The sequence below is a fragment of the Rhinopithecus roxellana genome, chromosome 10, assembly GCF_007565055.1.
Source record: "Rhinopithecus roxellana isolate Shanxi Qingling chromosome 10, ASM756505v1, whole genome shotgun sequence".
Lineage (NCBI taxonomy): Eukaryota > Metazoa > Chordata > Mammalia > Primates > Cercopithecidae > Rhinopithecus > Rhinopithecus roxellana.
Window position 1 is genome coordinate 2,729,327 of NC_044558.1, and position 14,568 is coordinate 2,743,894.

At 46.4% G+C, this 14,568-nt stretch overlaps 2 protein-coding genes across 11 annotated transcripts in view; one reads left to right on the forward strand and one right to left on the reverse strand.

Moving 5' to 3' along the window:
• The window catches only part of NCAPD2 (non-SMC condensin I complex subunit D2), a 39,380-nt gene extending 26,181 nt beyond the window's left edge, over window positions 1-13,199 (reverse strand). For 6 of the 10 annotated variants that reach the window (XR_004059540.1, XR_004059542.1, XR_004059541.1 and 3 more), the window contains exons 1-2: window positions 12,239-12,925; window positions 11,239-11,388 (exon numbers count right to left, since the gene is read on the reverse strand). Coding sequence is in view for 6 of the 10 variants with exons in the window: in XM_030938681.1 (XP_030794541.1) it covers window positions 11,239-11,365 (127 nt within the window). In the remaining 4 variants the exon portion in view is untranslated. Of the gene's footprint in view, window positions 1-11,238; window positions 11,389-12,238; window positions 12,926-13,075 lie in introns of those variants that run through there. The other 4 variants (XM_010385950.2, XM_010385949.2, XM_030938678.1 and 1 more) reach the window with 3 other exon arrangements.
• Window positions 13,200-13,260: 61 nt separating this feature from the next.
• On the forward strand, window positions 13,261-14,459 carry MRPL51 (mitochondrial ribosomal protein L51). The gene is made up of 3 exons (XM_010385951.2): window positions 13,261-13,546; window positions 13,632-13,742; window positions 14,131-14,459. Exons 1-3 carry the CDS (start codon window positions 13,468-13,470, stop codon window positions 14,325-14,327), a joined length of 387 nt encoding a protein of 128 aa, XP_010384253.1. The 5' UTR covers window positions 13,261-13,467; the 3' UTR covers window positions 14,328-14,459.
• The last annotated feature ends 109 nt before the right edge of the window (window positions 14,460-14,568 follow it).

Here is a 14,568-nt window from a genome sequence, read left to right on the forward strand (position 1 = left end):
CAGAAAACTAGGCTTATTGCTTGTATTGGTAGAATCACAAAAAAGAGACAAACAGTCCACTTCAATGTAACCTATAATGACGACGAGAGCCAGGCATGGTGGCTCACGCCTGTAATCCCAGCATTTTGGGAGGCTGAGGCAGGTGGATTACCTGCGGCCAGAAGTTCGAGACCAGCCTGGCCAACATAGTGAGACCTCGTCTCTACTAAAAATACAAACAATTGGCTGGGTATGGTAGCAGGCACGTGTAATCCCAGCTACTAGGGAGGCTGAGGCAGGAGAATTGCTTGAACCGAGGAGGTGGAGGTTGCAGTGAGCCAAGATTGTGTCATCGCACTCTAGCCTGGGCAACAAGAGTGAAACTCTATCTCATCTCAAAAAATAAATAAAATAAAATAATGATGATATCTTGTATTTGTGCTACTATTAAAGCCTGGTTAGAGCTTCACCACGCCTGAGCAAAAGCAGACAGTACCATGCCTACTTTACACCTTAGAGTGGCTGTACGACTTGTCCAACTTACAGTAGTTAAGAGGGAACACAAACTCAGGATCTTTAAAAAAAAACAAACCAGTTTACCCTATTTGTGTCCTTTTTCTGCTTCAGGATCTCACAGTGCATTTAACTGTCAGGTCTCCTTTGTCTCCTCCCGTCTTTATCTTTCATCATCTTGACACCTCTTTGAGGAGTACTTGTCACTTATTTTGTAGAATGTCCCTCAATTTGGGTTTGCCTGTTTTCTCACGATTATGTTGAGGTTATGTATTTTTGTAAGATTACAGCAGAAGGGAGGGTCGGTCCTCAGGCATCGTATCAAGAGGTGCATGAAGTGAATGTCTTATTACTGCTGATGCTAACTTTGATCACTTCATAGTGCCTGCCACATTTCTCCACTGTAACATTATTATTTTCCCCTTTGCAATCAGTATTTTTGTGGGAAGATACTTTCAGACTACGTAAATATCCTGTTTCACATCACATTTGCCCACTAATTTAAGCATCCATGAATGATTCTTGCCTGCCACAATTACTGCTGTGTTTACTAAATCGTGATTTTCTATCTCTATTATTCCTTCCACATTTACTAATGGGAATGCTGCTGTAACGATTAGTTGTCCCTTTCTCTTTATTTAGTTATTCACTTATTTATAGCAGAACGGACTTATGGATATTTCTCTTATTCTGTGCTTTAATCCATTACTATTTATTTTCGCTCAAATTGTCCAATACTTGGTCTCTGCGATCTCCTTCAACTTGGCCTGTGTCCTTTGAACATGCCTCCGTTTTTTTTTTTTTTCCCAAGACAGGGTCTTGCTTTGTTGCCCGGGCCAGAGTGCAGTGGTGCAAACATAGCTCATTGTAGCCTTGACCTCCTGGGCTCAGGTGATCCTACTGCCTACTCCCTACTGCCTCAGCCTCCCGAGTAGCTGGGACTACAGGTGCTTGCCACCACACCCTAATTTTTTGTGTTTTTAGTACAGAGGGGGTTGCACCATGTTAGCCAGGATGGTCTTGATCTCCTGACCTCATGATCCAACCACCTCAGCCTCCTAAAGTTCTGGGATTACAGGCGTGAGCCACTGCGCCCGGCCCAGCTAATTTTTTTTGTTGTTAATTTTTTGTAGTGATGGGGTCTCACTTTGGTGCCCAGGCTGGTCTCAAACTCCTGGGCTCAATTGATCTGCTGCCTCAGCCTCCTGTGGGATATGATGAGGTTTCTCTTCAAATAGCCTGATCAATCCTTTATTCTTTAATTCGTAGTACCTCCCCCACTACCTTTTTTCCTTTTTCTCTGTTTTTCCTTTCTGCCTTTGTTACATGCCCGGACACACCACAGTACCAGGCTCATCAGTACCAGCTCACATTCCCTTCCTCATTTGGAAAGAAGACTAGCTCTCCTTTATTACTATTTATTTTCTTTCTTACTATTACTTTTTTTTACTATTTCTTACTATTACTATTCCTTTCCTTATTTGGAAAGAAGACTAGCTCTCTAGCTCATTGCAGACACCCCTTCACCTTTTCCCCTCTCTCCCTTATGCGCCCACCTTATCTAAAGTTCAAATGTCTGGCCAACTGGGCTAATTGTGCGACCCGACCCCGGCCAATGGGAAAAGGGTACAGGGGCAGGACTTGCGTGAGGAATAAAGGCTCTCGTGCCCCTCTGTTCAGGTGTGCTCTCATGGCAACTGGCCAAGGAGAAGCACTCCTCTGCGTAGAAGTAAAATTGCTTTGCTAAGAATCCTTTGTTTGAACGTTCATTTTCCTTAGGATTTTGAGCGTTATTCCCAACACTTCCAAAGTACTGGGATTAAAGGCGTGGGCGACTGCACCCAGTTTCCCTTCACCTTTGTTCCCTGTCTTGTATCATGAGAGGGGCTGGGCTCATGCCTGTAATCCTAGCATTTTGGAAGGTGGAGGCAGTAGGATCGCTTGGGCCCAGGAGTTCAAGATCTGCCTGGGCAACATGGTGAGGCTCCGTCTCAAAAATAAATAAATAAAATGAAAGATGTTCTGGGCTCATCTTGTACTTTCCCTGGCCCAGTCCTGTAATCAACCATTCTCAGTGGAATCCTGGCTCCTATTATGGAATAACAGTATGTAGAAGCCAAACTCTAGGCACTACTTGCACTCATTTCTATTACAGTATTACTGCCTTTGGCCCTCTCAGTGGAGAAAAGTAGGACACATATGTATGTCTACAATTAATCTTCGAACAACAAGATTTGAATTATGTAGGTCCACTTATATGCTAATTTTTTTCAATAAATATACTGGAATTTTTTCTTTTTTTTTTTTTTTTTTTTTTTTTTTTTTTTTTTTTTTTTTTTTTTTTTGAGACGGAGTCTGGCTCTGTCTCCCAGGCTGGAGTGCAGTGGCCGGATCTCAGCTCACTGCAAGCTCCGCCTCCCGGGTTTACGCCATTCTCCTGCCTCAGCCTCCGAGTAGCTGGGACCACAGGCGCCCGCCACCTCGCCCGGCTAGTTTTTTTTTTTTTGTATTTTTAGTAGAGACGGGGTTTCACCGTGTTAGCCAGGATGGTCTCGATCTCCTGACCTCGTGATCCGCCCGTCTCAGCCTCCCAAAGTGCTGGGATTACAGGCTTGAGCCACCGCGCCCGGCTTATACTGGAATTTTTTCTTTCTTCCTTTTGAGATAAAGTCTCACTCTGTCTCCCAGGCTGGAGTGCAGTGGCACGATCACAGCTTACTGCAGCCTCAAACTCCTGGGCTCAAGCAATCCAGCTGCCTCAGCCTCCTGAGTAGCTAGGACAACAGGTGTGCTCTACCATATCTGGCTATTTTTTTTTAAAGCTAGGTATGTCATGAATGCATAAAATATATGTAGATCCTAGTCTACTGTATCATTTACTACCATAAAATATATATGTCTATTTTTTTTTGAGACGTAGTCTCTCTCTGTTGCCCAGGCTGGAGTGCAATGGCACTATCTCGGCTCACTGCAAGCTCTGCCTCCTGGATTCACGCCATTTTCCTGCCTCAGCCTCCCAATTAGCTGGGACTACAGGCGCCTGCCACCACGCCCGGCTAATTTTTTGTATTTTTAGTAGAGATGGGATTTCACCGTGTTAGCCAGGATGGTCTTGATCTCCTGACCTCGTGATCCACCCGCCTTGGCCTCCCAAAGTGCTGGGTTTACAGGCATGAGCCACTGCACCCGGCCAAATATATATGTCTATTATAAAGTTAAAACTTATCAAAACTTGATGCAGGCTGGATGTGATGGTTCACACTTATAAGCTCACCACTTTGAGAGGCTGAGGCAGGAGGATTGCTTGAGGTCAGGAGCTCCAGACCAGCTTGGGGAACATGGCAAGACCCCATCTCTACAAAAAATAAAAAATTAGCTAAGCGCAGTGGGGTGCACCTATAGTCCTAGCTGTTCTGGAGGCTGAGGTGGGAGGACTGCTTGAGCCTAGGAGGTTGAGGCTGCAGTGAGCTGTGATCATACCACTGTACTCCAGGATGGGTGACAGAGTGAGACCCTATCTCAAAAAAAACCCAAAAAACCACACACACACACAGATAGTACATGGCATCATTCACAGCCCAAGAGAAATGGAAACAAATATAAAGATGCAATATTAGGCCGGGCACGGTGGCTCCAGCCTGGAATCCCAGCACTTTGGGAGGCCGAGACGGGCGGATCACAAGGTCAGGAGATCGAGACCATCCTGGCTAACACGGTGAAACCCCGTCTCTACTAAAACATACAAAAAAACTAGCTGGGCGAGGTGGCGGGCGCCTGTAATCCCAGCTACTCGGGAGGCTGAGGCAGGAGAATGGCCTAAAAAACCCGGGAGGCGGAGCTTGCAGTGAGCTGAGATCCGGCCACTGCACTCCAGCCTGGGCGGCAGAGCGAGACTCCGTCTCAACAACAACAACAAAAAAAGATGCAATATTATTTGTTTTTGTTTTTCTGAGACAGGTTCTTGCTCTGTCACCAAGGCTAGAGTGCAGTGACACTATCTCACACTCTCTTACCTACTAAAGGCACTGCTCCAATGACTGTTCCCTCTTCCTTCTGCATCATCAGCTTTCCCCTCTCTGATCATTCCTACTCAACATACACACATGTAATGCTGCCCTTCTTAAAAGAAATACATTATATAAATTCATCATCTCTAATCTCTGTCATTCCATTTTCTTAAAAACCTATTCCAAGCAGGCTTTTGCCCCCACTATCTTCTGAAACAGCTTTGTCAAGGTTACCAGTGACTATGACATCAATAAATCCAGTAATCTGCAGTTGACTTCTCCTTTGTTTTTGAAAGACTCTATTTAGCATCCATTTAGCTCCTTCATTCACTTTCTGCCCCAATGACTGCTTCTTAATTTCTTCTACTGGTTCTTCTTCATCCTCCTAGCCTCTAAATGCTGGACTATCTCAGGTCTTGGTCTTCAAACTGCTTCTCTTCTCCATCTACACTCACTCCAATCTTATGGCTTTAAGTGCTATCTACATGCAGAGTATTAAATCCTAAATGTGTATCTTTAGCTGACAACCTCTCCCTTGAACTCCACACTCACATGACCAAGAATCTAAACCTCTCCCTCCCATATGCTACCCCATCTCAGTAAATGGCAACTTCATTCTCCTAGCTGCTCAAGTCAAAAAGCCTTGTAAGGCCTGGCATGGTGGCCCATGCCTGTAATCCTAGCATTTTGGGAGGCCAAGGCAGGCAGAGCACTTGAAGCCAGAAGTTCAAGACCAGCCTGGACAACATGGCAAAACCCCATCTCTACTAAAAATACAAAAATTATCCAGGTGTGGTAGTGCACACCTGTAATCCTAGATACTCAGGTGGCTGAGGCATGAGAATTGCTTGAACCTGGGAGGCAGAGGTTGCAGTGAGCCAAGATCATGCCACTGCACGCCAACCTGGGTGACAGAGCCAACAGAGCAAGACTGTCAAAAAAAAAAAAAAAAAAAAAAAGCCTTGTAATCATTCTCATCTCAGATTCCTTTACTAACCCTATAAATCCAATCCAATTCATCAGCATTCCTGTCAGCTCTACTTTGAAAATATATCCGAATCATGTTATTACCACTTCCCCTGCTATCCCTCCAGTCCAATCTACTTGGTATTACCGTATTAGCCACTTAACTAGTCTCCCTGCTTCTCTCCTTGCCTCTTATAGTCTCTGCTCAACACAGTAGCCAGTGACTCTTTTAAAATGTCAGACCATGTCACTCCCATGCTCAAAACCCAATGGCTTTCAAGTTCATTCACATTGAAGTTCAAGTTTTTGCCATGATCTAAGAGGCTCTCTCAGTGCTTCTCAAACTAATAATTGCATCCAAATTGCCTGGGGGATCTTCTTAAAATACAGATTTCCTGGCCAGGCGCAGTGGCTCAAGCCTGTAATCCTAGCACTTTGGGAGGCCGAGACAGGCGGATCACGAGGTCAGGAGATCGAGACCATCCTGGCTAACACGGTGAAACCCTGTCTCCACTAAAAAATACAAAAAACTATCCGGGCGAGGTGACGGGCGCCTGTAGTCCCAGTTACTTGGGAGGCTGAGGCAGTAGAATGTTGTAAACCGGCGAGGCGGAGCTTGCAGTGAGCTGAGATCCAGCCACTGCACTCCAGCCTGGGCAACAGAGCGAGACACCGTCTCAAAAAAAAAAACAAAAAAAAACAGATTTCCTGATTCAGCAGCTTTGATATCCTGGGTCTTGACATCCTGCATTTCTAATAAGATCCCAGATCATGAGATCATGATATTAATACTGCTGATCTGAGGACCACATTTTGAGGAGCAAGATTCTACAATAATCTATACCACTTCCTACCTAATCTCTTTTTCCTAGCTGACTCCAACTCTATTGGCATTCGCCCACCTCAAGGCCTTTGCATAGGCTTTTCTGTTTGCTTGGAGTGCCCTTCCCTGACAATCTGCATAGCTTATTTCCTTACTTTAAGGTCTCTGCTCAAGCGTGACATAACAAACAGCAAGGCTTCTCTGATGATCCAACATGAAATGGCAGGCCCTACTATCTTTCTTCTTTATATTATTTATTTTTAAGCTTTGTATAATTAATTTTAGAGACTACGTTGCCCAGGCTGGTCTCGAACTCGTGGCCTTAACAATCCTCCTGCCTCTGCCTCCCAAGTGGCTGGGATTACAGGGATGAGTCACCATTTGCAGTACACTTCTTTTTTTCTTTTTTGAAACAGGGTCTAGCTCTGTGGCCCAGGTTGCAGTGCAGTGAGTGGCATGATCATGGCTCACTGCAGCCCCTGCCTCCTGGGCTCAAGCAATTCTCCTACCTCAGCCTCCCAGGTAGCTGGAACTAGAGGTGCGCACCACCACGCCTGGCTAAGTTTTTTGTAATTTTGGTAGAGATGGGGTTTCATCATGTTGGCCAGGCTGGTCTCAAACCCCTGAGCTCGAGCAATCCAACTGCCTCGGCTTCCCAAAGTGCTAGGATTACAGGTGTGAGCCACTGTGCCTGGCCACACTGTCTTCTTTATTTTTCTCTTTGGCTCTTACAACCATCTGACATACAGTGGTCCTCACCAATCTGTGTTCTCACTTTCTGAGGTTTCAGTTACCTGTGGTCAATCTCAAGTCTGAAAATATTAAATGAAATATTCCAGAAATAGGCTGGGCGCCATAGCTCACACCTGTAATCCCAGAACTTTGGGAGGCCAAGGTGGGCAGATCACACGAGGTCAGGAGTTCGAGACCAGCCTGGCCAACATGGTGAAACCTCGGCTCTACTAAAAAATAAAAAAAAAATTAGCTGGATATGGTGGTGGGCACCTGTAATTCCAGCCACTTGGGAGGCTGAGGCAGGAGAATTGCTTGAACCCAGGAGATGGAGGTTGCAGTGAGCCAATATCTTGCCAGTGAACTCCAATCTGGGCAACAGAGCAAAACTCCGTCTCCAGAACAAAAAAAAAAACCCAAAAAATTAGCCAGGCGTGGTGGTACTCGCCTGTAGTCCCAGCTACTTGGGAAGCTGAGGCAGGAGAATTGCTTGAGCCCAGGAGGTGGAAGTTGCAGTGAGCTGAGACTGAGCCACTGCACTCCAGCCTGGGCAACAACGCGAGACTCTTATCTTAAAAAAAAAAAAAAAGGCTGGGCGCGGTGGCTCAAGCCTGTAATCCCAGCACTTTGGGAGGCCGAGACGGGCGGATCACGAGGTCAGGAGATCGAGACCATCCTGGCTAACACGGTGAAACCCCATCTCTACTAAAAATGAAAAAACTAGCCGGGCGAGGTGGCGGCGCCTGTAGTCCCAGCTACTCCGGAGGCTGAGGCAGGAGAATGGCGTGAACCTGGGAGGCAGAGCTTGCAGTGAGCAGAGATCCAGCCACTGCACTCCAGCCCGGGCGACAGAGCAAGACTCCGTCTCAAAAAAAAAAAAAAAAAAAAAAAAAAAAAAGAAACATTCCAGAGATAAACAATTCATAAATGATAGGTTGTGTGCCATTCTCGGTAGCATAAAATCTGGTGCTGCCCTGCCGCCTCCTGCCTGGGATGTGAATCATCCCCTTGTCCAGCATATCCACACTGTATATGCAGCCCTACTCAACCCTATGCAACTACTAACCACCTTGGTTATCATATCAACTGTTGCAGGGCTTCTGTTCAAGGAACCTTTACTTTACTTAATAATGGCCCCAAAGTGCAAGGGTAGTGATGCTGGCATAGTTATAATTGTTCTACTTTATTAATATTGGTGTTAAACAGGCCAGGTGCGGTGGCTCACGCCTGTAATCCCAGGACTTTGCAAGGCCGAGGCAGGCAGATCACAAGGTCAGGAGATTGAGACCATCCTGACCAACATGGTGAAACCTGTCTCTACTAAAATACAAAAAATTAGCTGGATGTGGTGGCACGTGCCTGTAGTTCCAGCTACTCGGGAGGCTGAGGCAGGGGAATCTCTTGAACCTGGGAGGCGGAGGTTGTAGTGAGCTGAGATTGCGACACTGCACTCCAGTCTGGGTGACAGAGCGAGACTGTCTCAAAAAAAAAAAAAAAAAGGTGACAAGAACAAGATCATGGCCGGGCGCGGTGGCTTAAGCCTGTAATCCCAGCACTTTGGGAGGCCGAGACGGGCGGATCATGAGGTCAGGAGATCGAGACCATCCTGGCTAACACGGTGAAACCCTGTCTCTACTAAAAATACAAAAAACTAGCCGGGCGAGGTGGCGGCACCTGTAGTCCCAGCTACTCGGGAGGCTGAGGCAGGAGAATGGCGTGAAGCCAGGAGGCGGAGTTTGCAGTGAGCTGAGATCTGGCCACTGCATTCCAGCCTGGGTGACAGAGCGAGACTCCGTCTCAAAAAAAAAAAAAAAAAGAACAAGATCATGTCCTTTGCAGGGACATGGATGGATCTGGTACTCCATCCATATCCTCAGCAAACTAATGCAAGAACAGAAAACCAAACACTGCATGTTCTTTCTTACAAGTGGGAGGTGAACAATGAGATCACATGGACACAGGGAGGGGAACAACACAATGCAGCCTGTTAGGGGGTGGAATAGCAGGAGGGGAAGCATAAGAAAAAAAATAGCTAATACATGCTGGGCTTAATATCCAGGTGATGGGTTGACAGGTGCAGCAAACCACCACGGCACATGCATACCTATGTAACAAACTTGCACATCCTGTACATGTACTCTGGAACTTAAAAAAAAGGTGACCATTTTTAAAAATGATGCATCATTATAATAACTGAAGAGCAATTTGTCATAGTATGCAGCATGTTCAATTGGTGACACATATATCCACATGATATGGACAGAACAGTATACCTGTGGACACTGTTGGTTTGCCATACATTAGCCAACCACCACACTCTGCCTTCTTCCTTGCTTACCAAATGGTTGATATGCTCAAGTTTAGGGAGGCTCCTAGGTAATAATCTTGATCAGTTTAACCAGTCTGGGTAACTCTATTTCTCTTACCTGTACAGTCCTGTGCCCTGTAACATTTTGGCAAACAATCGATCACATATGCGACAGTGGTGCCATAAAAATATAATACAGCTGAAAAATTCCCATCGTCTAGTGACTTCTTGATGACCTTGACCCTGTGTAGGCCTAGGCTAATGTGTGTGTGTTTTAGTTTTTAACAAAAAAGGCTGGCCGGGCATGGTGGCTCATGCCTACAATCCCAGCACTTTGGTACATGTCTGTGGTCCCAGCTACTTGGGAGGCTGAGGTGGGAGGACTGCTTGAGCCTGGGAGGTTGAGGCTGCAGTGAGCTGTGATCAGGCCATTGCACTCCAGCCTGCAGTCCCAGCACTTTGGGAGGCTGAGGCGGGAAGATTGATTGAGCCCAGGAGTTTGAGACTAGCCTGGGCAACATAGGGAAACACCGTTTCTACAAAAAATTAAAAAATTAGCCAGGTATGGTGGTGCATGTCTGTGATCCCAGCTGCTTGGGAGGCTGAGGTGGGAGGATTGCTTGAGTCTGGGAAGTTGAGGCTGCAGTGAGCCGTGATCATGCCACTGCACTCCAGCCTGGGCAAGAGAGTCTTTACCTTGTCTTTCAAAATAAAGAATAAAAAGTACAAGATAGAAAATTCCTTTTTCCACTTCTGGACATTAGAGCCAGAAGCTGCCATCCAGCCTGGTGCAGTGGCTCATGCCTGTAATCCCAACACTTTGGGAGGCCGAGGTGGATGGGTCATTTGAGGTCAGGAGTTCAAGACCAGCCTGGCCAACATGGTGAAATCCCGTCTCTACTAAAAATACAAAAATTAGCCAGGCGGTAGTGGCATGCCCCTGTAATCCTAGCTACTTGGGAGGCTGAAGCAGGAGAATCACTTAAGCCTGGGGAGGCGGAGGTTGCGGTGAGCCAAGATCACACCACTGCACTCCAGTCCGGGCAACAGAGTGAGACCCTATCTCAAAAAAAAGAAAAAGAAAAAGAAGTTGCCATCTAGCAACAGTGAAAGAAAGGCCAAGAGGAGACAAGCTGGGGCCATATTGTCAAGCTGCTGCATTCTTCTTGTAGGTGATAACAAATGAAGTAGGTTATAATCTCTATATTTACAGATGAGGAAACCAAGGCACCGAGAGAATAAAGTAACTTGTCCAAGGTCAGAGTAGTAAAACCAGGATTCAAATCCAGACAGCCTGGCTCTAGTCTTTAATCTCTATACCTCTCCAAAGCAACCTAGCTGCTACAAGACCGCTTCCAACAAGCACAAGGACATTATGAAGTCTTTCTGGTAACGCAAAAGGTGCTTTTGATCATTTACAGGTGTCAGTAGGTGACTGCACTGTACATATATTGCATGGTGTTGCAATGGTACATATATATTATGGGTTTTTCCCCCCATAATTGTACATCTTGGAAGGAAGATATCTAGACTCTAAAAAGGTAATACCAAAAACGGGTCAGGTTAAGTCCCAGACATTCTGAAAAAGCGATCCCTTCCTATAACTCTTAAATCCACCAGGACTTAATTTTGACACACGGTAAGGGGTAAAGATGGAAAATAACTTTTCCCCAAAGAGTAATCACATACGCCAAGACTGTTTTTGACTAATTTAGAAAAGGCAGTTAATGAATGTACTCTTTGTGTCATGCATCCCATGCAATGTTAGGATAAAACAGCAAAATAGGAAAAACATATTTCTTGCTCTTATGATGCTTCCAGGTGCAGTCAAACAGAAATGACAACGTAGCAATTCCATGTAGGATGGTCCTTTGAAAGAGCTAGGTACAGTGACAGCTACGGAGTCTTACCTCTAAGCTGCGGTGGAAGATGTCTGATGGACAGTACCTCTTGCACAACATACTGATTCACCCCTCCACTTTTCAACAACTCCTCTGGCGATAATGGCAGATGGAACTCATACATTTGGGGAGCCATTCTTCTCCTACAGGCTCACAGGGCTAGAAACCAAACAGTGAAACGGTCAGGGTCTATAGTCAAGACCTGTTTTCGTATCTGGTTCTATTACTTTCCCATCCCCAACATATATAATGGTTTTTAGTTTTATAGCAAGCTAGTAGCATTATCTGGTTCTGTTACTTCCCCATCCCTAACATATATAATGGCTTTTAGTTTTATAGCAAGCTAGTAACATTATCTTACAGGATCTGAGATTGACCCTGGACTAGAAACTAATTCTAGTAGTGACATTGGCACTTGATCGTGTCACTTAAACTCCTGGACTTTATCTGTAAAAACAGGGTTACTAAACTCTGATTACTTTACAAAGTTGCTCTGATGATCAAACGAATCAAGCAGTATAAAGGTATTTAAAGAACTATAAAGTGACATATTAATGTGCAAAGTATTATTATTTCCATTTTTATGTGCAAAGCTCCTTAAGTATAGAGAGAATGGTCCGATCTCATCTGAGGCCAGAACAGTGTCCCAGCATAGGCTAGTGGGCTTCCTGCACCAGAATGGTAAGAGCATTAACAATGATGATTTATTTATCCTGTGCCAGGTCTGTTAGGCTATTTGCATGCATCATATCTGATCTAAGTCTCCTAACCTCAATCCCATGAGGTGCATAATAATACAAATGAGTTTACAGAGCGGATATTGAAGAAAGTTAAGCGATTTGCTTAACATCTTCCGTTGCGGATCTGTCAGACTCAGTTTCTGCCACATCGCGCCCCAAGGATATACCCTACTAGACCTCCCTGCCTATTGTATATTGCCCAATACTGGGTCATACTGCCATGTACTCGATTTTTCTACTCTTTTACGACCTGCAACACCACATCTTACCTGGGGATCTCACCCGTGGCTCTGACTCCGGCAGTCAGGCTGAAATGAAAAGGAAAAAACACTCGTGCACAACACGCAAGGCAGTTTTCAAGTTGGCGGAGAATCCGGTCAATCCCCGGCAGGCAGAGGCAAAGGGCCGCCTCTGAGTCTGGCAACGCGCGGGCAAAGCCACAAATACCGAGTTCAAATCTCAACGGCTGCCAGGGGGCCAATCGCGACGCTCGCTGGAGCGGCCGGCCAATCACAGCGCCGCCTGGGGGCGTGCCAAGGCTCCGGCTCCCGCCCCCGCTCCCACGCCTGGCCAGTCTGCGAATGTCTCCTTGCTCGCAAGGTACCTCTTTGCCCGGTCGGCGGGGAGGAGGCCGTATTTCTGCTGGCCAGAGATGTCGCGTCCCTGGCTGGGCAGCAGTAGTGCCCTGGAATAGTGAATCATTCGGTCACCCGCAGGAAAAGAGGCCAGTCCACTCTGGGAGTTAGAAGGCATCGCCTCTAATCCAGGTTTCTCCATCTCCTCCGCTAAGTGACGTCCAGCAAGTCACTTAACTTTCAGGGCCTCAAATTTCCTTCCCAGTAGTAAAATGGGAGTAATAAAAACAGCTACACCGCCGGGCGCGGTGGCTCACGCCTGTAATCCCAGCTCTCAGGGAGGCAGAGGCGGGAGGATAGCTTGAGCCCAGGAGTTCGAGACCTGCCTGGGTAATACAGCGAGACCCCGTTCTCCACAAAAAGGAAAAAAAAAAAAAAAAAAAAGACAAAAAAAAAACAGCTACAGCGCAAGACTGTTGTTAGGCACAGAGAACGGGCTTGGTCTTTGGAAGCGGGTTCCAGGTTCTCAACCTTCATTTCCTTCACAGTTGAAGGACGCCAAAAAAGCAGAAAGGGTGAATTTTCTTGAAATCTCAGTTTTGGGGAATCTTAGCGACGAGTCGCGGACCTCAGCTCGTCCGGCGCTCCAAAACTTCCGGCGGGCGGACCGGAAGCAATGAGGCGGGAAGGGTGGTAGAGGCCCCTCCGGCCGGAACCCAGGGGGCGGGGCTTGTGGCTGTAGTTGATGGGGCGTAGGTGGGCCCTGCGCCCACGACTACCTGGGTAAGGCCCAAGATGGCTGCCTTCACGTTAGTACTCGTGTGAAGTCAGCGGGGACGGTTCCTGTCGTCATCTTGAGGGCCACTTGTGGCCCTCACTCCTGGACTTATTTGGTGTGTTGTTGAAGCGGGGAGACTAGAGAAATGGCAGGGAGGCTCTTATCCGGGGCAGGCAGGCGCCTGTGGAACTGGGTGCCTCTGGCGTGCAGAACCTTCTCTCTTGGTAAGTGGCTGATGTAGACACCCGGATAACTGCTTCGTAGTATAATAGGCGGCTCAGATTAATTTCCTCCCTTCCCCATCCCTAGGTGTGCCTAGATTGATCGGTATAAGGCTCACTCTCCCGCCCCCCAAAGTGGTTGATCGTTGGAACGAGAAGAGGGCCATGTTCGGAGTGTATGACAACATCGGGATCCTGGGTACGACTTGACCTTCGACGTGGTACACAATTTCAGAATAGCAATTACTCTGTAACGACTGTTTCTCCTGTGTAGAGAGTGGTACTGTGCTCAATAGTAAGAGCAAACACTTATGTAGCTGTTTACATTGTGTTTGTCACTGTTGAGTACCCTCATATAATTTTTACTTCATAAGTAAAGATTAACAATTTTTCAGGAGTTAATAAATGACAGTATCAGAATTTTAACCCCAAGCAGTCTGGCTCCAGAGTCTGTGCTATTGTTCTGCACTGTGATGTGTCTTGTCTGTAGGTGCTGCTAAGCAAGATGCAACTGTGGGTTGAAAGCTTAGCTGGTGTAGGATGCGTTCTCTTGTCTTGGATCTAATGTGTTCTCTCCCATTACACAGGAAACTTTGAAAAGCACCCCAAAGAACTGATCAGGGGGCCCATATGGCTTCGAGGTTGGAAAGGGAATGAATTGCAACGTTGTATCCGAAAGAAGAAAATGGTTGGAAGTAGAATGTTCGCTGATGACCTGCACAACCTTAATAAACGCATCCGCTATCTCTACAAACACCTTAACCGACGTGGGAGGTTTCGGTAGAAGAGAAAGCTGAGAACTTCGGAAAAGGCTCATCTGTCACCCTGGAGAAGGGAAACTGTACTCTTCCCTGTGAGGAAATGGCTTTGTATTTTCTCTGTAATAAAATGGGGCTTCTTTGGAATTTGATAGCCACATACTTCTGTTTTCCTCTAGATGCTGCCTCTACTTACTCATGGAGACTGTGAAGGCTTTTTTTTTTTCTTTTTTTTGAGACGGAGTCTTGTTCTGTTGCCCAGGCTGG

Bases quoted from the DNA above. Each gene is read 5' to 3' on its own strand.
- MRPL51 (XM_010385951.2), top strand. From the start codon at position 13,468: ATGGCAGGGAGGCTCTTATCCGGGGCAGGCAGGCGCCTGTGGAACTGG. The intron at 13,547-13,631 runs GTAAGTGGCTGA...CCCCATCCCTAG, and splicing joins GTGCAGAACCTTCTCTCTTG to GTGTGCCTAGATTGATCGGT. The intron at 13,743-14,130 runs GTACGACTTGAC...CCCATTACACAG, and splicing joins TGACAACATCGGGATCCTGG to GAAACTTTGAAAAGCACCCC.